The sequence below is a fragment of the Hemiscyllium ocellatum genome, chromosome 12 (genome assembly GCF_020745735.1).
Source record: "Hemiscyllium ocellatum isolate sHemOce1 chromosome 12, sHemOce1.pat.X.cur, whole genome shotgun sequence".
Lineage (NCBI taxonomy): Eukaryota > Metazoa > Chordata > Chondrichthyes > Orectolobiformes > Hemiscylliidae > Hemiscyllium > Hemiscyllium ocellatum.
In genome coordinates, this window is record NC_083412.1 from 31,247,001 (window position 1) to 31,267,854 (window position 20,854).

General features: G+C 39.3%; 1 protein-coding gene across 1 annotated transcript in view; it reads right to left on the minus strand.

The window, feature by feature from the left end:
* Positions 1-8,711: 8,711 nt before the first annotated feature.
* Positions 8,712-20,854, minus strand: part of LOC132821011 (ribose-phosphate pyrophosphokinase 2-like) — a 38,798-nt gene continuing 26,655 nt past the window's right edge. The window contains exons 3-7 of the mRNA XM_060833481.1: positions 20,135-20,233; positions 17,811-17,935; positions 17,298-17,471; positions 10,318-10,477; positions 8,712-10,230 (exon numbers count right to left, since the gene is read on the minus strand). Of these exons, the coding sequence (XP_060689464.1) occupies positions 10,138-10,230; positions 10,318-10,477; positions 17,298-17,471; positions 17,811-17,935; positions 20,135-20,233 (651 nt within the window). The 3' untranslated portion in view covers positions 8,712-10,137. The remainder of the gene's footprint in view (positions 10,231-10,317; positions 10,478-17,297; positions 17,472-17,810; positions 17,936-20,134; positions 20,234-20,854) is intronic.

Genomic DNA, 20,854 nt, shown 5'->3' on the forward strand with positions numbered 1-20,854 from the left:
GCAACAAGTGGGAATAGATTAAGTTGAGATATCTGTCAGCCTGGACGAGTTGGAAAGAAGGATCTGTTTCCGTGCTATACATCTCTATGTTTCTGTTACTCTATAACCCTAATTTTGTATATATTTTGTCTATAATATGCGTACATCTGGGGAAGTCACTTTCTAACTAGAGCTCATTAGTTGTCTAATTTTACATCTGTATATTACATATAGATTACAATTATAAGGGGAGGTAACAGCCTAGTGCTATTATTGCTGGATAGTTTATCCAGAGACCCAAGTAACGGTCTGGGGACCTGGGCTTAAACCCTGCCATAGCAGTTGGACGAATTTGAATTCAATAAAACTCTGGAATTAAAAGTCTACTAATGACAATGAAACTATTGCTAATTGTTGAGGAAAAAAACTCATCTAGTTCACTAATATCCTTTAGGGAAGGAAGCAGAATCCTTAACAGGTCTGGCCTACATGTGATTCCAGACTCTCAATGTGGCTGACCCTTCGGACAATTAGGGACGGGCACTAAGTGCTGGCCTAGCCAGTGACACCCTCATCCTACAAATGAGTACAAAAAAGGCATTTATCTTTCATTCTATATTCTAAGCAAGGCAACTACTTTTGTGCCAAATCTTAACAAATACCAACATCGTGCAGTGAACACATTTTATTAAAACAGAATAGCATTCTATAAAAAGAGAATTCCGTGCCCCAGCCGGTGAACTACCAAGGTCAATGTAAATAGACTTAGCACTTTGTTCTTTAGCCTGCAATGCACAAGCATCACCTTCCAAAACTAAACCTTGCAACATCCTACAGAAATGAAATGCTGCTTCCCTCATCAGAAAATTACTTTACTATGTGGTCCATAAGGGTTTGTGTTATTTGTCAGTGCTGTCATTTTCTAATGCCATGACCGTGTCCAAAGATTGACTGAGAATCTTAGACTCCCTGAGAATGCTCTACATCCCATCAGGACAGAAGTTAAGATTTCAAGTCTGTGATGATTCGGTGACAACAAAAAAAGTGTATTTTGCTTGATGTATTGAAGGTTGCACCAAAGAATGTTTCAAGATATAAGCTCCATTCATTAAACAGCCTTGTTCACTACCAAGTCCTTATTCTGTAAGCAATTGATTTCATTTCATGTTCAAAATTCTAGTCCACCATGCCTGAAACCACATGATCTAAAAGCACAACCTTGACTCTTGGGAGGAAGTTTCCAGTCATGCCCCAGGCTATAACTTCTCCCAAAAATGTTACCATTCTGTAACAGAAAGCTGTATCACTTCCTGAAAAATTAAATCTAATTGCAAACCAGTAAAAGTTAGCAATAATTTAAAAAGCTTTGTGTTTTAATTTAAAAGCTGATAAAATCATATGCTTTAATATGAGTTTCATGTCACGTGCATCATCCTTTAAATATATAATGTGAATAGCTATCCAAAACTGCCATTGTTCTTTGAAAGTCAGATTGAAAAGACATGACAAATAATTCAATGATCCTTGGCTTCAAAACTAGAGCTATAAGAATACAAAAGCATGTAAGCTATTATAAAATATCGGTTAGACCTCAGCAGACGTATACAGTTGTGGATGTCACATTTAAGATTGATGCCAAGAATGGTGGACAGGGTACAGACATTAAATAATAACCACACAGAGATGGGGACTTCTGAAGTCTGAACTGAATTGTTCTTTAAAAAACGATTTCACGGATGTGGTGGGTCAAATGGTCTTCTGTGCTATGTTACATTAAACTCAATCTTTATTAACTTTTTTGCATCGAATACTAGTTTTAGTCATTTGTTAAACTATAAAAAGGTCAAAACTCCTGTCAAAGATTTAAGTGAACAAATCTGGGTATCCATTTTATACCTATACCAGCCTTTTTATCCTCTGCAGAATTACTGGAGAACACGTTCATTGACACTGTTTTAATTAAAGCAGTCAATAATATTACAGGTTGTACTGAGAAAAAGAATAAAACGCGGATGCACAGCAGGCAGCCATTATTGAATAACTTTATTCACACCTCCACAATAGTGAGGGCAACAGAGAGAGCAATACACCATTATGCTCAGAACTTCCAATGTACCCCACTTCCTCCCCAGGTTAAGGCAAAACTTGTAGATAAAAGTGAAAAATGATACATGCACATGGGTTCCGAGAATACAATGCTTAGACCAACATCAACAATACCTGAAACTGTTACAGATTTGCTTGCATTTGTTTTTACTGTAATCACAGACATATGGCTGATTCTGTGTAATTTCACAAATGAAAATTGCTTCGCTTTACATCAGCATGTCTTTGTTTCTTGCTAAATGAAGATATTTTTATCAATAAGAATTTATTTCATCTTCCTTCCTACCTACTTTCAATTAACCTATCCAAATTCTTTTTCTTTATGACTAAATATCTCTTTCAATTTCCATCATCTTCTGATTAATTCTTCCCTCTCAACATCTCCAGTGTGTCGAATCCCAGCTCTGACCATCAATTCCACTTAATGGTTGGTGTAGTGACATTGTTGATTGGTCTTAATCAAAGACCCTAATTCACTTTGCTCTACTAATGGATACTGTGATCTCATTCAATGCTTTGTGACTCTCATTTACATCCTTTATAATTTCCATTGGCAGAAATTTGGATAATGAAGTGCCTCATGCTCTTCTTCTGCCAGATCTTCATACTTAATAATATCAATTTCTGTTTCCAAATCCTACCCACATTGAAAGGTTTTCCAAACCAGCATTAGATCTCCCATGCCCATGAGTTAGTACATCACGATGAATCAGAGCTTTACCAGAACCTGAGACATTATTGTTTGCTCCACTCTTTGCAAACTGTCTGGATCTGACTAGCTTTTCCACAGGCATTCATTTGGATTGGACATGGTAACGTTTTGGTTATAGGCTGTCAGAAATTGGACACGGCAAACATGGCCAGGAACGCACTGATATACAGAGTACTTACCTTGCTGGTTCAGGGAATGAGCTTTTTTGCAACCGACTGTGCCATTGCCATTACTATGGCCTCCTACTGCAACAGCTTATTGCCTTTGCTCAAAAACTTGGCCGGATCTGATTGTTCTTGAGGTGTCCCCTGAACAAAGATTTATTTCTAAATTCCAACAGGGCAATTCTTTGATTTGAGAACCCAATCTCTCACAACCTCACTCCAACAGTTTCCTGTGGTGGAATACAACTCTTAGTGCATTCTCACTTTTAGTTAGGTCATGGTGAGTTCAGAATTTCTGCATGTTATATCGATCTAGGGTTTCTGGGACAGCATTGGTTAAAAATAGCATCAAACGCTTTTGGCCCCAGCATGGTGATACAAACATTTCCTTTATTCACTTTTAGCCAAATGTGCCGCCTTCATTCTTGATTACATCAGCCCTTGTTATTTGGCTGGAACTCCTCCGTTGTTTATGAATATGTCTTCAGTACCTTTTGCTTCAATTACATGCTGTAAGGACACACTGGGTGCCTGAACATGACATGCACAAGGAGCAATCTTTCAAACTGCTTCAAAATCAATTTAAAGTTCCAGAAGAGTCGACTGTCGTGTTCCTCGGATGCTGCCTGACCTGCTGCACTTTTCTATTGTCACACTTTTGGACTCGGTGGCTCTCTAGCATCCGCAGTCCTCACTTTCTCCAAATTCCGTCCTAGTCTTGAGACCATTACTATTGTGTGTTGGACTGAGTCATGTAGAGTCACTGAATACAGCCATTAGTGACTAATTTTATTTATACCTCTCCAACAGAGGAATATAATAAATGCTCAGATTTTTCCCTATATAAGAATTAACATCTCTGTATTAGCACCACAGTCAAAATCAGTGTAGTCAAGGCTGAGGCCAGCATTTCACAAACTATTTGCCAACTCGATCTCATTTTAAAGTTTTCACATTTTGTGTGACACTTTTTTTTTGGAAGGAAGAGAGTTAAAAAGACAAGGACATATCTTTTTACTGGCTGTGATACTGGCTCAAAGCTCAGAAAACAAACGATTCAGCCATCCCAACAACAGAAGAAAACATCAACATTTAAAGATCTCTCAGCTGTCAAAACTGGGTCTGAGCTCCATTGTGCATTACCACCTCATAGCTTGGAATCCCAAAGCAAACCTCCATCACCAAAGAGAGGAGGTCTGACCCATAGTTCAGATATCCATTGTCTAGGCTGCTGCAAATTCTGGTCTGGAGTCACAGGTGGATCACCACATATCCAGACAGCATCTATCTCAGCTTTTATAATTCCTGAGGCACTTCAAGAACCTCAAAACCATCAAGCATAAAGCACATTATTCACTGGCTTAGCTTTCTTACCTGTGAACTCAAAATCCTTTCAACAAGGACATAACGTGCAGTATTTAGTTTGCAGAAGGTGTCGGATTGACTCTCCATGCTGTCTTCACCATTACTTTCAGCACTTTAATCAACAACACAAAATAAAACTAGATGATCATGGGAACTCCGTGAGCTACAAGTCACACGTCATCCCCGTCTTGCCATTCCTTCAACGACAGGGGCAAAGTTTTGTAAAACTGAACTGCAGCAAGTCAAGGCCACCAATGTCTCAGGGAAACTGGAGCCAAGCAATAAATGTGCCATCACCCACATCCCTTAAATCAGAAGATAGGATCTTTCTCTTCTATATCTTTCTGCAGAATTACGCTATCACCAATTGTTTCAGCTCCCCCCACCCCCTTTCATTGTTATAAACCGATGCAGATATACCCTTAAGCATGTATTTCTGCACAAAAATCAGTTTCACCATTTAAATGAGTTGTGCACTTTTACAGAAGATATGTATCTAATTGTTTTACAATTGAATTGACCACTATTTTCCGGTCTTGTAGCTTCATGGACTGAGATTTTCTCTTCACCACACTCCAACTGAGCAGAAATCTCATAATTGCCCTTCCAGTTTGAAAGTTCATTGTACTTAGGCATTTTAATACAACTACATAAATATAGTACTACACACCTCTAATTCCCAATGGTTTGGACAGTACTGGATGTGGGTAAGACAGCACAGAGTGTGGAACTCAGGAGAAATCAGAAAATAACATGGATTGGAGAATTTTATGCCAAATCTTTTGATGCCTACAATCATATCATCACCGTGGAATCAAGAGATGAAGCTTTAAATCACAGCCTCTGTCACAGCCTTTTAAGTGTTGCTGCTGGGCAAAGACACTGAGGAAAAGAATGGGAGTGGGGCAAGGAGACAAACTTACATATATAAAACAAAAATCTGTGGATGGTGGAAATTTTATGTAAGGGCAATTGCTGGAGAAACTCAGCAGGTCTGGCAACATCTGTGGATAGAAGAGTTAACATTGAGTCCAGTGACTCTTCTTCAGAATTGCTTTACTTCCTCCCATCACTTCTGAAGTGTCACTGGATTTGAAATGTTAACTGTTTTCTCTCCACATATATTGCCAGATCTGTTGCGTTTCTCCAGCATCCACAGTTCTGTGTCTTGTATTCACAGCTTTATCACGTTGCCCCACTTCCATTCCTTTCCTCAGTGTCTTTGCCCAAACACCAATATCACTCCTACTGTCTTGTAACATAGCTGATCCTAACCAAGTCAACCAAAACCTCTGAACATGCACACATGGCTCTAATTCATTCTCAGTGGACTTCACTCAGTATTTAAAAGGTAGTTTAGGCATCTCGTGTCCCAATTCAGATCCTTGCCTGTCTATGTACCACATCAAGTTTCTATTTTACACATTGGAACTGTGAAAACTAACCAGACAATGAAACCCCCTCATAGATTCCTGGTAACCAATAAAACAATGGAAAGTGCTTTAAGGTATGTGGATGTTATAGAGTCAGAGGTCTACAGCATGGGAACAGGCCCTTCAGCCTAACTTGCCTATGCTACCCAGTTTTCATAAACTAGTCCTATTTGCCTGTATTTGGCCAATATCACTACATACCTATGCCATCCATGTACTGGTCGAAATATTTCTTAAATGATGAAATTGTGCTCACTGTCACCACAATCCCTTGCAGCCCTTTGCAGATACTCACCATCCTGTGTATGAAAAAAAGCTGCCCTTCTGCACCCTTTTACATCTTTTATCACCTTAAACCTATGCCTTCTAGTGTTAGACTCCTCTATCATGTGGAAACGCTATTGGCTAACCACCTTATCTATGCATCTCATGATTTTATAGACCTCCAAGGACAACTCTGTCTCCTTCGCTGCAGGGAAAAAAGTTCCAGCTTATTCAACCTCTCCTGACAACTCATGTCTTCCGATCCAGGTAGCATCCTAGTAAATCTTTTCTGCACTCCTAGTTTAATAATACCCTTTTGTAGTCAACCAGAACTGCATGCAGTACTCAAAATGTGGTCTTACCAACATCTTGTACAGTTGCAACAAGCCAACCAAACTCCTGTACTCAATGCTGTGGCTAGTGAAAGCAAGCATGCTGAAAACCTTCATCAGCCTGTGACTGTCCTTTCAAGGAGCTCCGGACCTGTACCCCTAGATCTCTCTGTTCTATAACACTCCCAGATGTCAATCTGATATTTTTTGTTTAAGTTCCTGTTGCTCTAAATAGGACCCATGTGACTGTTTAATATTAAACCTGGCTGATTTCTTTAATCTTTTATCAAAGACGACGATGAGGTGATTTTTGCTTCCTTGCTTACTTGTGCAATCTTGGATGTTGTGTGCAAACTATCGTTTCTATGTTACAAATAATTCATTAGCTGCAAAGCACCTTAAATCCTCCAAGGATGAAAAGCGAACAAATAGGTGCAAACTCTGATGCTAGATCAAATGCAAACATTTTTAAAGTCCAATATTTGGTTCAGAGCAATGTTCTGCAATTTTAATATCCTAGAATGACATCATGCAGTGCTGAATTCACAATGCTTAATCCATCGTGTAGATTTCATTTGCTAACATTTTGTGCACCGTGAGTTACATCCACCTTTTACACTCCTAGATTATCCAGCTCTATCAAAAAGCTTGTGTAAAAATGCACACTGTTTAAAGAATAATTGGTTACCTCCTTTTACACCATTATTTATACCAGATTCAATTGTTCTGAATGCCACTAAATTATCTGCTTACAAAGTTTGCCACATGTCCAGGATGAAAACAATCAAATCCCTGGCCCAAACTGCAATAAAAGTGTTTTAATAAACTCCATGCTGACCAGTGGTCAGCAAAGTGACTGTATAGTATTTCTCCCCCCACAGTAGTAGCAGGTTCCAGCAAACAGTTTTCATAACCTTAACTCAGGAGCAGTAAAGTGTCGTTTAAATTAGTGCATGGTTAATGCTGAGATTGCCAATTGGCAACATATAATCTAAAATTGTCAGGGATACCAACATTTAAAAACCTTCAGAGCTTATGTACTGGCACTAAATCACTGGTGGGGATAGGACTTAAGGATTATGAAAGACTGTTTTCTTTCCAACCTGAAAAGAAATTAATAGACACCTTCATTACCATTTCCTAACCATCCCACCTCATTCTCAACAGCCCTAAATTCTTTAAATCACCTTCCCAAAACTGACCTGGACTGCACATTTCTCCTAAGAACCACATCCACAGTATTTAAAAGACAGAGCTTCCAGATTATAGCTTTCTCTCAATGGTGCTACATTCATGTACCTGAACACTATCTTCTGTACTCTTATAATAGCTTGATGTACTTGTACAAGATATGATTTGTCTGGTTAGCACATAAAACAATACTTTTCACTGTATCTCAGTACATGACAATAATAAATCAAACCAAATCAAAGTTTAACTCAGGTATTGAGGAACTTTATGAGGCAAGAGAGAGTAGGTTGGGCTTGTACACACTGGAATTTAGAAGAATGAGAGATCCTCTGGGGAAATCAACAAGGTAGATGCTGGCTAATAGCTTCAACATGGGAAAGAGTCTAGGGCCAGGGAACATCATTTGAGTTTATATGCATGCATGTGGGGGGAGGCAGGATTAGTGGTCATGCAGTTGAGAGAGAGATTTCCTCTCGGAGGGTAGTGAATCTGCACTATTCTTTATCACAAAAGGCTGTTGAGACTGGGCTGCTTGCTAAGAGCATTTGAGGCTGAGATGGACAGATTTTTAATCAGTAAGGGAATCGAGGGTTATGGGGAAAAGGTAGGAAAGTGGATGGGGAGTAAATTAGCTATGATCTCAGAATGGCAGAGCAGACTTGAAGGGGTGAATTGCATACTTCTGCTCCTATGTCTTATGCTTTTCCTTCCTTTCCAAATGCTCCATGCTCACCATGTAGCTGCTGTTTCTAATCGCCACTAGCTATTTCCACTGGTCTTTAGTCTATTTCTCCAGTACTGCCATTTCCAGCCTCAATTCCCATGCTTAGTTTGTATCCCTCCCAAAGCTCAAGATTTCTCCTGCCACGTCTCAAATTTATCATGAGCATATCTAGAAATGATAATTGCTAAAACTTAAGTGCTTTGCCATCTCTCCATCAGTCCTGTCCCACTGTCACACAAAAAAAGCAAATAGCATATGTTGAGTCAAATTACATTTGCCCAACTACATGGAACATCCTTTGTCTTTTGCTTCTGTATTCTGCAAATAGCAACTCAAAACAAGAGTACACCAACAAATAGTCAATAATCAAGGACAATTTAAAAATCTCACAAAATAGTGATCACAATTTAAATTTGAACAGCAAAAAATTTCCATAATGCTTTACCACAATTTCACTTATTTGGCTAACTTAATAAATTACATAGCATAAAAACAAGAATGTGCAATCCTGTTTGATTTTTCATTGACCTCAGCATTTGCTAAGAGCAAATAGCCACTGAGAACAGTTACATCTTGGGACCTTAAAAGGGACCACAAGATTACACACAACACTGCTTTAGCAGTGTAACAGTTTTAAACGGAAACCCCAAGCAACGTGCGCAGTAGCACAGCTGTTCTGGTTGCCTGAAACCTGCGTAGACGCTGCAATGTTAAAGACAAAATAAGAATTAAAGTCAGAATTGTATGTTACCACTCATCGCCTCACTCACTTCAAGGAGGCAGGAAAAACAAAGAACTAGACATGCCTTGCACATTCACTGCATAGATATCTCCTTCCCCAAAGCAAAAAAGCTGCTTTGCACTTGCCAGAAAACCTTTTCCTTTAGGTTCCCCAGCTCTCTGCAGTATTTTCAATTAGTGCGTACAGTGAAATAAAGAGCTTCAACTTTTATTTTAGGTGAGTCGCCCCCAAATCATTTATTTGAATAGTTTCTGAAACAAGTTGTTCACCAACCTGAGAAAGGCCATGTGTAAAATTCAAAACAAGGGCTCAGCAGCTGCCTATTCTCTAAAGGGACTAACACTCTTTAATATCAACACCCTGTTTATCAGAAGCAGCTGTAGATTAGCAACTGCAAACAGGAAGAGGCTGGACTTGTGTTTTGCTCCTAATGAAGCTGCCGCACACTCACAACTGTTTCTAGACAAAGATAGCGCATTATTGAAGAGCTATTGTTTCTGCAGAGATATTTTATTTAAACCACTTGACACATTGCAATTTGGTTGCAAGATCGGTTTTCAGACTTCAAAAAAAATGTATTGGTACTGGAATTCACTTATTAACCAAGAAGGTTCATTGCTGCAGAATGCAAATATTTGACCATGTCTGAAAGTTCAAATCAGTTTTAATATCTCATGGAATGTCTGTCGGTAATTATTACTACTGTTGCACCTCAAACATTTGTTTCCACATTAAAAAAAAAATCAGCACATAGCCACAAGTATCTAACAGACTTGTGTGCTGGTATAAGAAAGCCACATAGCCATCAACAGGTTTGAGATTTCATAGAAATTCACTTCATGAAAGATTACATTCCCAAAAGTACAAAAGCAGAGCTCTGCTGTCCTTCCCACAGTGCATTGAGAGAAATAAGATTCAATCCATGACATTTAAAATCATTATATTTTCATGCTTTCAACTTGCAAATATGGATGTAACTTTTCCAGTTTGATACAGCAGTGGGCCCTTTCTGGTTGGGTGTGATTGGGTGTGCAGTATTCCAGTACGTAAGTGATGGGTTCCTCAGATATGTAGTATAACAACTTTCAGACCAGACCTACTCAGTAAGTCTGAAGTCTCATCACCTTACAGAGGAACATGACTGAAAAGGTATGACACAGATTCTCCATTGTGGGTCCTGCGTATTGCCTCAGCAAGGATCATCGATATATCAATCACCTGAAAGGAAAGAAACCAGACTAAGTGACTTTGTATCAATACATTACTCATTCTTTCACATTAAATCCAAACAAAGATCAATCTTACCCGAACTTTTGAGCAAATAGTCATTTTTTCTTCTTGCGGAATGGTGTTTGTAACAACAATAGCTTCAAAAGCAGCATTGTTTATTCGACTAATGGCAGGGCCAGAGAAGATACCATGAGTAAGGATAGCATAAACTTTGGTAGCACCAGCACACAGCAATCTGAAGAACAAAACATACAATGGTGACTTAAAAACTGCAGCCACAATACACAAGGTATTGCAAAGATATTTAAAACAAAAAAAACCCATAAGGTTTAACAGACAAGTTTAACATTCTGCATGTTTTGTGTTTGTTACCAGAAATCAAAGCTCACTGTTTATAAACAATGGTGTACTTGCTTTCAGGCAGTGATCAACAAGGTAAATAGTTTATATTTCCACTTTCATAGCCAGAACTATCACTGCTTCTATTGTCACACGTAAATAACCTGATCAAGGAACCAAATGCAAAATTCTCAAGTTTGTTGATATCACAAAACTGAGCACGATTGAGAATTGAGAGGTAGTATCAAGGATGCTTCAAGGTGATTTAGACAAGTTGTGAGAGTTGCACACAAATGGCAGATGCAATACAATGTGGCTAAATGTGAAGTTCTACACTTTAATGTGATACATTGGGAAGTGCAATGTACAACGGCATCAGAGTGCTTTTATACACCAGTCAACTCAAGTAGAACAGGCAAATTACATACTGGTCTTCACTCCAAGAGGATTTGAATTTAGTAGGGGTGCAGTTACACATGGCATTGGTAAGACCACATCGAGAATACTGCATTCATTTTAATCTCTCTATTTAAGAATGATGAATTTACTGTAGAGTCACTGCAGTAGGACGGTCACTACGCTGATACCTACTCTATGAAAACAGATAGGTTCAATTGGATATTTACTAGAATTTTAGAAGGAGGGAGGACCCAATTGAAATATATACAATTGTAACAGGACTGAACAAACCAGTTGCAGGGAGAATGTTTTCCCCAGTTGGGAAATTTAGAATCAGAGGGCAGAGATTAGGATACGGGGTAGACTACTTAAGATCTGGATAAGGAAATATTTCTTTACAAAGAGTACTGAACCTGTGGAATTCTCTCCCACAGAAGGCTGTCAAGGCAAAGTCACTGAATGTACTTGAGAGATAGACACATTTCTAGCTTGTGAAGGCATCAAGGTGCCTGGGTTGGTAGGAATAGCACATTGAGATACAGGATCAGTCCTAGTTCTTCCAGAGTGGCATGCCAGAGGCAATCAAATCAGACACCCAATGGCTGATCATAAGAAGCAATCCGTTAGAGTAGTAAGAGAACTTAGTAAAATTAAAACCATACTTATTCTGAAATAGTTTGAATACTATTTTAGTATCAGTATTAGTACAACCATTAAGGACAGCTCAAGACTTCAACAGTAGCCCACAAAAGCAGGAGTGACAATTTAACATGAATATAGTTTACTTATTTTATTCACTCATTGGATATGGGCAGTCACTATTTGCCTTTTAGAAGGTGGTGGTGAACTGCCTTCTTGAACCACTGCAAATCATGTGCTGCAGATTGACCTACAATGCCTTTAAAAGGAGAGAATTCCAAAATTCTGATCCAGTGACAGTGAAGAAATAGCAACATTTCCAAGTGAGGATGGTGAGTTGCTTGGAGGACAACTTACAGTTGCTGGTATTCCCATGTATCTGCAGCTCTTGTCGTTCTGGATGGAAGTTATCATGGGCTTGGAAGGCACTGTCTAAGGATCTTTGAATTTCTGCAGCACACCTTACTGTACACACTGCTGCTATTAACTGTCAATGGAGGGGGGAATGGAAGCTTATAGATGTAGTGTTCAATCAAACTGGCTTTGTCTGGGATAGGGGGAAGCTTCAAATGTTATTGGAGCTGCTCTTATCAGGCTACTGGGGGGGTATTCCATCACACTCCTGACAAGTCCCTTGTAGATGGTGGAAAGACTACGGAGAGTCAGGAGCCGAGTTACGCACCGTAATATTTCTAGCCTCTGACCTACTCTTCTAGCCACTATATTTATATGGCAAGTCCAGGCAAGTTTCTGGTCAATGGTAGCGTAGCCCTCAGGATGGGTGAGAATGATGGTCAAACCATTAAATTTCAAAGGAAGTGGTTAGATGGCTTTTTTTTAAACTGGAGATGGTCATTGCCTGGTATTTGTGTGATGTGAATGTTAGTTGCCACTTGTCAGCCCATGCCTGAATATCTTCCAAATCATGTTGCATTTGAACATGGACTATGGACTACTTCAGTTTCTCAGAACTCAAATACTCGAACATTTTGCAATCATCAGTGAATATCTCCAGTTCTGACCTTATGATGGAGGGAAAGTCATTGAAGACGCAGCTGAAAGATGGTTGGGCCTAAGACACTACCCTGAGGAACTCCTGCACAGATGTCCTAGAGCTGAGATAATTGAACTCTAACCACCATAACCATCTTTCTGTGTACCAGATATGACTCCAGCCAGCAGAGAATTCCTCTCCTTGATACACATTGATTCCAATTTTGCTAGGGCTCCTTGAAGCCATATTCAGTTGAATGCAGCCTTGATGTCATGTGCTGTCACACTCATCTGCACCCTTCAATTCAGCTTTTTTAATCCAAGGCTATGTGAGGTCAGGAGCTGAGTGGTCTTGGTGGAATCCAAATCAGATGTCACTGAGTAAATTATTGCCGACCAGATGCTGTTTCATAGCACTATTGATGACACCTTCCATCCCTTTATTGAGAGTAGACTGATGGGGCAGTAATTGATTGGTTTGATTTTTTTTATATATATAGTGGAAAATACTGGGCAATTATCCACATTGTTGAGTTAAGATGCCACTGTTGTAACTGTACTGGAACAGATTGGCTCGGGGAGTTGCCAGGTCGGCACGATGGCTCAGTGGCTAGCATTGCTGCTCACAGCACCAGTCTCCCAGGTTTGAATCGAGCCTCGGTTGACTGTCTTTGTGGAGTTTGCACATTCTCCCTGTGTCTGCGTGGGTTTCCTCCCACAGTCCAAAGATGTGCAGATCATGTGAATGGGCCATGCTAAATTGCCTGTAGTGTTAGGTGCATTAGTTGGAGGGAAATGGGTCTGGGTGGGTTACTCTTCGGAGGGTCGGTGTGGACTGGTTGGGCTGAAGGGCCTGTTTCCACACTGTAGGGAATCTAGTCTAAAGGTCCAGAGCACAGGCCTTCAGTACTATTGTTGCAATGCTGTCAGGACCCATAGCCTTTGGAGCATCTCGTGCCTCCAACCATTTCATGATATCGTGTGGAGTGGATCAAATTGGCTGAAGACTGGCATCTGTAATGGTGGGGGCCACTGGAGAAGGCTGAGATGGATCATCCACTCAGCACTTCTGACTGAAGATTGCTGTGAATGCTTCAGACTTACCTTATGCATTCATATTTCTGACTCTATCACTGAGGGTTGAAGGTATTTGTGGAGCCTCCTTAAGTTGTTTAATTGTTTGCTACCATTCACAATTGGGTGTGGGAGGACTGCAGTGCTCACATCTGATCTGCTGGCTTTGGGATTGTTTCGTTCTATCATGTGCTGCTTGGCAAGCAATTTGTTCTGCAGTGACATAATGTACCTTTTAGGAGCAAGGAATGTCTCCATTGGAGTAAATGAGATTTAGAAAGTTCCAGATATAATTCAGTGGAGATTTTTCTTTACTGCCACTTTATAATTTTATAAATTCCCACAGCACGTTATTAACCAGATACAATTTGGGTAAAGTATCATTTCAAAAAGTTCTTTCAGCAGAAATGGGCATCACTGACAAAAACAATTCCTAACTGACCTTGAATGGAATAGCTTGAAGTTCTGGTGTTATGGGAAGGCCAGACCGGTAAAGATGGCAAATTTCCTTCCATAAGGGACATTAATTTCATTTTACTGAGATGAGCTTTTAATTCCAGACTTTATTGAATTAATTTTAACTTCACCATCTGCCACAGTGTGATTTAAACCTATGCGCTGAAAGCATTAGCCAGAGCCTCTGGGGTAATAGTCCAGTGACTATAAAACATTTTCCCATTACAATTCCCAGGAAGTTATCTACATAGGACAGTCACCATGGGAAAGTGTAAAACACTGAGTCCTGTGGTTTTTTTTAAAATTCTACACATTTTATTTTGTTTAAACAAATGATTTGATTTTTTCAGCATATTGAGAATCCAGATCTTGCTCCTTTTCCTTCTGTTTAGGATCCATGATGCCACTTTTAGACTCTAGAGGTCCATTTTGAAATAAGACAACTTGTCAGGTAAATGCTCATAAATCTTGCCATTTCCTTTCTGTGCAATACGTCCTTTAAGATCAGGGCAGGCTGGGAAGTATAGTGAAAAGGTAAGTTTCCTGATTACAACATCTTTAAGTTACAAACAGCCACATGACCCAAGGTTGCCATGGGGATGAACAGCTTGAGAAGCAAAGATAACGGGGAAGCCAACTGCAGTAGGGTTGGGTTTTTAGCTACGTTACTGTTTGACAGTTCAGAACACAAATTTTGAGAGAAAAATGAGCAATGCTCTCTCTTAATGAATCAGCTTTATGTTTAGCAGGTTTTAATTAGATCCTTGTGGCAAAGCAGGTCATTCACAAGAGAATCTGTATTATCTTGTGTCATATAACTGTAAATTGGACAAGACTCTGTGACAAAACTGAAACAGCAGCAGACACCATCAGACCAATTAAAAAGTTAAGGGGAAATATCTGGGAACCCATGTGACCAAGGATACCATTTCAGAAATAAGAGAGGGTGTACTTTGTCGGTGGTAACCATGTCCAGGGATTTTGGATAAAATACAGCTGCTGGTGAACATGGTTCAAGGGCTGAAAGAATTTGACGGGAAGAAGGGTCATATCCTACAAAAACAAAGCTGGGCTATAAAACAGATTGCTTATGCTACCACATTTTTGCCAAAGCAATGCAAGTAGCTGTAATTATGTCAGGTGTAACTTTGCCGTATTAACTATTTAAAGTATATTTATCTTATTATTTAAAATATCTTTCAGCTTTTAATTGCTGTCTGAATTGTGCAGTTTTTAATTAGTTTGTTGCAGTGAAAGTTTAAAGAATAAAACCTGATCTATCGGTTTTACTTCCATTGGCATGAGGATTCCTTCATGGGTAAATTATCCTTTCGTTTTACAAATGGGCACAGGCAATGCAGCAGGTACCTTTCTTAAACATTTCCAGGTCATATCTCACCAGGGGTGCAACAGACTGAAATCATAAGTGCTATACTTCATCTCTCGTCAGGGGCAATCAAAATGGATCGAGTGTCTGAGAAGACTGTTCCTTTTAATAATTATTCAACATTTCTACTGTGGACTGGACAAACCACTCACAGGTGCTGGTAGTGTCATTAAGAACAGACCCAAACCAAACACTGATGAAATGCAAGCAAAATTGCAGAGTCTGTTTTGAAATTGACTGAGAACCACGAAAAAGTGCTGAACATGGTGATGGAAAACTGAGAAATGACTTCCCTTTGTAGACCACATTTTGAAGATAATGTTGTGCAGAAGAGAAAGAATGCCACTCTTGGTTAGCAGCCTGCTCTCCAAGGAAGGAGGAGCATGGTGGTGAAAAGCTATTCCTTATTAGAGAGATGGTCATCAGAATAGGAGAGAAAAAGCATTCAAGAAGTGTGCCAAGGTTAATGTTACCTAAACGTAAATGATAGATTTGGTGTGGTTTTAACAAACACTTTACATATTGATTTTAGACAGCAATCACTTTAATCTCACACACAATGACAAGAGAATTCACAGCAATAAGGTGGGATTATGCAAAGTTGTTCAATTTGGAAAAATATTTTAATAATTTTAAATTATTTAAATGGACAAAGACTACAGAAGTTTGAAGTACAGAGGAACCTAGATGTTCGAGCCCGTGAGTCACAAAATGTCAGTGTGCAGGTAAAGCAAGTACTTGAAAAGGCTAATAGAAGGATATCCTTAAATCACAAGAGGAATTAAACCTATAACCTAAGGAGGATATACTTCAGTTATACAGGGCACTGGGGAGGCTGTACCTTGAATATTATACAGACTTTTCTCATTTAAGGAAGGATACCAAGTGGTACTAGGATGATATCTCGAACGTTGCTTCTGAGTGTATATTGGAATGGCTAGGCTTGCTTTCACTGGAGTTTCAAAGCATGAAGGGTGACACTATTACAGTTTAGAAGATCTACGATTAGAATGTTGGATTCTTGTGGGTCAATCCACTTTTAAAATTAGGAGAGTTTTTTTTAGATTAGATTACTTACAGTGTGGAAACAGGCCCTTCGGCCCAACAAGTCCACACCGACCCACCGAAGCGCAACCCACCCATACCCCCACACCCACCCCTTACCTAACACTACGGGCAATTTAGCATAGCCAATTCACCTGACCCGCACATCTTTGGACTGTGGGAGGAAACCGGAGCACCCGGAGGAAACCCACGCAGACACGGGGAGAACGTGCAAACTCCACACAGTCAGTCGCCTGAGTCGGGAATTGAACCCGGGTCTCAGGCGCCGTGAGGCAGCAGTGCTAACCACTGTGCCACCGTGCCGCCCGCAGTAAAATGATCAAAGTAAAATGTAAAAAAGATAAATGGAGATCAAAAAACATGCCAATCTCAAAATAGTTGTTCTCGCTCATACTCACTTGGCTAACTAAAATATATTTTAAAAATAGCTCACATTCCAAAACCAGAAATGGATGTGCCCTCCTCAAAAAAGGCACATCACAAAATAATTGAACAAGGGTGCTACGTATGGCAGTCAAACACTTATTTGGCCTTAGCTTTAAGCCCTTGAAGAAGCTTCAATTCAAGAAAGCCGAAGGCACAACATCTGCTCTGTGGTTTTCCAAATGCTCCTTCTCCCCCCAGCACTGTGTACACATGCAAACCCAGCATTCTTCACTGGAAAAAATACCATCTGGGAACCATTTTGCTCATATTTACTTACTTGTCAGCAGCATGACATATTGTCCCACATGTGTCTGCCATGTCATCCACAAGAATGGCCACTCGATCTTTAACATCACCAACGAGCACCATCCTATCTACCTCATTTGCCTTCTTTCTCTCTTTATGGATCAGCGCAAATTCAACATTCAACCTATCTGCAATTGATGTTACCCTAAAGTGAAAACGACAAAGAAGTGCATTACAGCATCAGTAAGCAAACTGGAACCTTTGTCAAGATTTCGCAGTTTTCCAGCTGGAAGAAAGGCAGCATTATACAGATCAAACTATGAGACATGAGATGTGAATCAGGAATGTTATTTTTGAATTTCTAATTGAAGACTGCACCCAATACAATTGCTTTTTGGCATCCCTCATTTCTGTGAAATATGAACGATTAAATTATAATTAAAATGCAATTTTCTCTTTCACTGGTATATTGTATGGATTATCTAAATAGCACAACCAGAGCAATTAGCAAATTGTATATTAATAACTGGACTCAACCACTCACCTTTTGGCTCCACCAGCATCAGGAGAGACAATTATGGAATTTCTCCACTCTGGAATATTCTCCTTTATCCACTGCAGTACTGCTGGTTCTGCATACAAGTTATCCACAGGTATATCGAAAAAGCCCTATTCAAGGATGATTAAAGTAATCAGTTTTTGGAGAAAGGCTAAATGTACAGTATTCTTAACTTCAATGATGTCTCCAAACGCTCTGTGATTAAATTTGTTTGGAACAATGGATCTTCCTGCCCACTGAACCCTTTACCTGGAATCTTCAGATTTTGTTTTTCAAGTAATAGCAACAGCAATTTTATAAAATGTTGATTTATTATGTTAATCAACGTTCATTGTTACAACTTTAAATTTTTCAATTATACTTGTTCCAAGCGCTTCTGCGGATAGGAAGTTAACCAACTGAACAATTGAAGCATTTCATCTAAGGTAAATATAAAAAGACAATTCTTTGTTCACGCCATTCAAATGATTCAATTAGAATAAATGGATTAGCAGATATAATTGATACACTAAATGCAATCAGTTATCTGTATTTCTACAACTTAAGCAAATCTATTTTGATGAATTTTTTATTCAGGTTCATCACCTTTAAAATACTGAACATACAGAATATGAAAAACACAAAACATGTAGAACTTGATTGAAATTACAGTTACAAATAAAATTGATGACTCATTTTGCCAATTACACAGACATCTAAATCACATTGCATAATATCCCATAGCAGCGTATTGGTCAATGTGTCACAAAGCTGGTTACTTTTTCTAAAAGCTGTTCCTTTTCTCAAGGATACTAAGTCCTTGGTTTTTTTTTAAAGAGAGGGGCAATAAACTGCTCTCAGTGCTGATTAGACTGGCTTGGTACAGAGATTTAAGGGTGTTGAGAGGACTTTTTTATATGTAGGAGAAAGTGAGGACTGCAGATGCTGGAGATCACAGCTGATAATGTGTTGCTGGAAAAGTGCAGGTGGTCAGGCAGCATCCAAGGAACAGGAGAATCGACGTTTCGGACATGAGACCTTCCTCAGGAATGGCTCATGCCCGAAATGTCAATTCTCCTGGTCCTTGGATGCTGCCTGACCTGCTGCCCTTTTCCAGCAACACATTTTCAGCTTTTTTTATATGTAATCTGGCCAAAGTGGTCATGTTTAGAAGTGACCTGGATAATGAAAAGGGTGGGGTCAGTTCTCTAGCTGAGCAGTTTACTTTAGTCCAGAACTAGTTGGGAGTTCAACAGTGAGCTGTGTGGAAACAAACTCTCTCTCTTTGCTTTAACTTAAACCTGTAAGCATTTGTTCCACTTGTTCAAGTGGGTTTGATTATTGGGACTGTTGTGTATATTCAGAACAGCATAATTTAGTTTAGATAGACTGAGTTCTGTAGGGGATCTTTATTCTGTTCTTTGCGTTTCATTGTGTAATCTTGTGAATAAATTTTTGTCTGTTTTAAAACCTGGTAGTCAACCTAGCTACCTCACTCCGGGTAATTCTCACTGTACACTTAACAAAACAAATTGCAAAGTTATGGTTTGGACTGCCTGCTTAAGAATGTTCTGAGTGGTCTGGCCTAGTCCATAACAGACGTTTGAAAATTCAGTCCAGTGCCGTGTCTTTTTGTCTTCACATCGTGCTCTCTACAAATTTTAGATCGATTATGGGGGAAGAGACAGGTATTTGTTAAAGAGAATACTTGAGGGAAGACTCGCAATTCGTTTTTATGTATTGCGCCTGAAGCTCTCCCTGTTTAAAAGGAGGGTAGATTTACACCTACATCGACAACTATTTTTGCCTTTGATAATTAACCACACATGTTGATTTGCACCTTTGAAGAAATCATCCGTTACTAATCAGAGGTCAAGCACAATGCTCAAATGGTGCAATGCTCAAAGTCAAACCCCTGCTGTCCCAAGTAGCAGACTAAAACGAAACCCTAGTAAAGCTCAGCTATCATTTGCAGAATACTCTAATCAGCTTGCACCAACTCTCAGAGCATATCAAAAACAAAATGTGACCCTGATTTACCACCCAACAGTGGCATTTGTCGAGTACTCCTTTAAAATGTGGCTTTCTTGATCAAGAACAGATTTTTTTTTGCAGCGAATAACTCTTGCTGTTTCCAGTTGATGACACAAAATAAACAAATTGTGCAGTTAATTAACAAACATGTGGCCAAGAAGAGTTCACATACTGCATCACATTAGACCTTTTTAGAAAAATATTGCCTAATAAGAGATATCTTGGCGTGGTTAGATAGTCAATATGAAGTCTAGCTGCTAATACGTGACTAAAATGATGCAATGCTTTACACCAACCTGTATCTGAGAGGCATGCAAATCCATGGTGATGATATGATCTGCTCCAGCAACTGACAACATGTTGGCCACAAGCTTGGCTGAAATTGGGGCACGACTCTAAAAGAAGACAGATGTGAGTCAGATCTCCGACAGCACAAATGCATGAATTCAGCCCAGATAATGTTCCAATCTGTCAGGATTCTTCAGGAACTGGTTAATTTTCCTGTAATAAATCAAGTTGGAGTTACATTTCATTCAGTTGAAATCCACATTATTGAACGACACTGTTGCCTGGAATGTGTTATCCCACCTTGGGTCATTAATGCACTCCATCAGAGTCACTGTCAAATATATCTAGCCTCAAAAGTACTTTATAACAATGCAGATTTGGCATCACTGATGGGTTGAACTAAAAATGTATTGACCTATGTTGATTGAGAAGGCACGAAGTCAATTACTTGAATGGAAATGGTTAAGGAAAGCCATACACAACAGTGTAATACTCGACCTGAGTGTTGAACTTAATGAAATATAGCATGCTAATGTAGCTATTACCACAAAACGAGGACTAAGGGCTCAAATCTCTCAAGTGAGGTGACTCACTTTCAGCTTAAAAGCCCAAACTTAGTCACTATCAGCCTGGTCCAACTTATCAGTTTTTCCAGATTCCAAAACAAGTTTCATTTTCTGAAGAAAGAACCGATTCCAGCCATCAATTTTTAGTGGCAAGCTGTGATA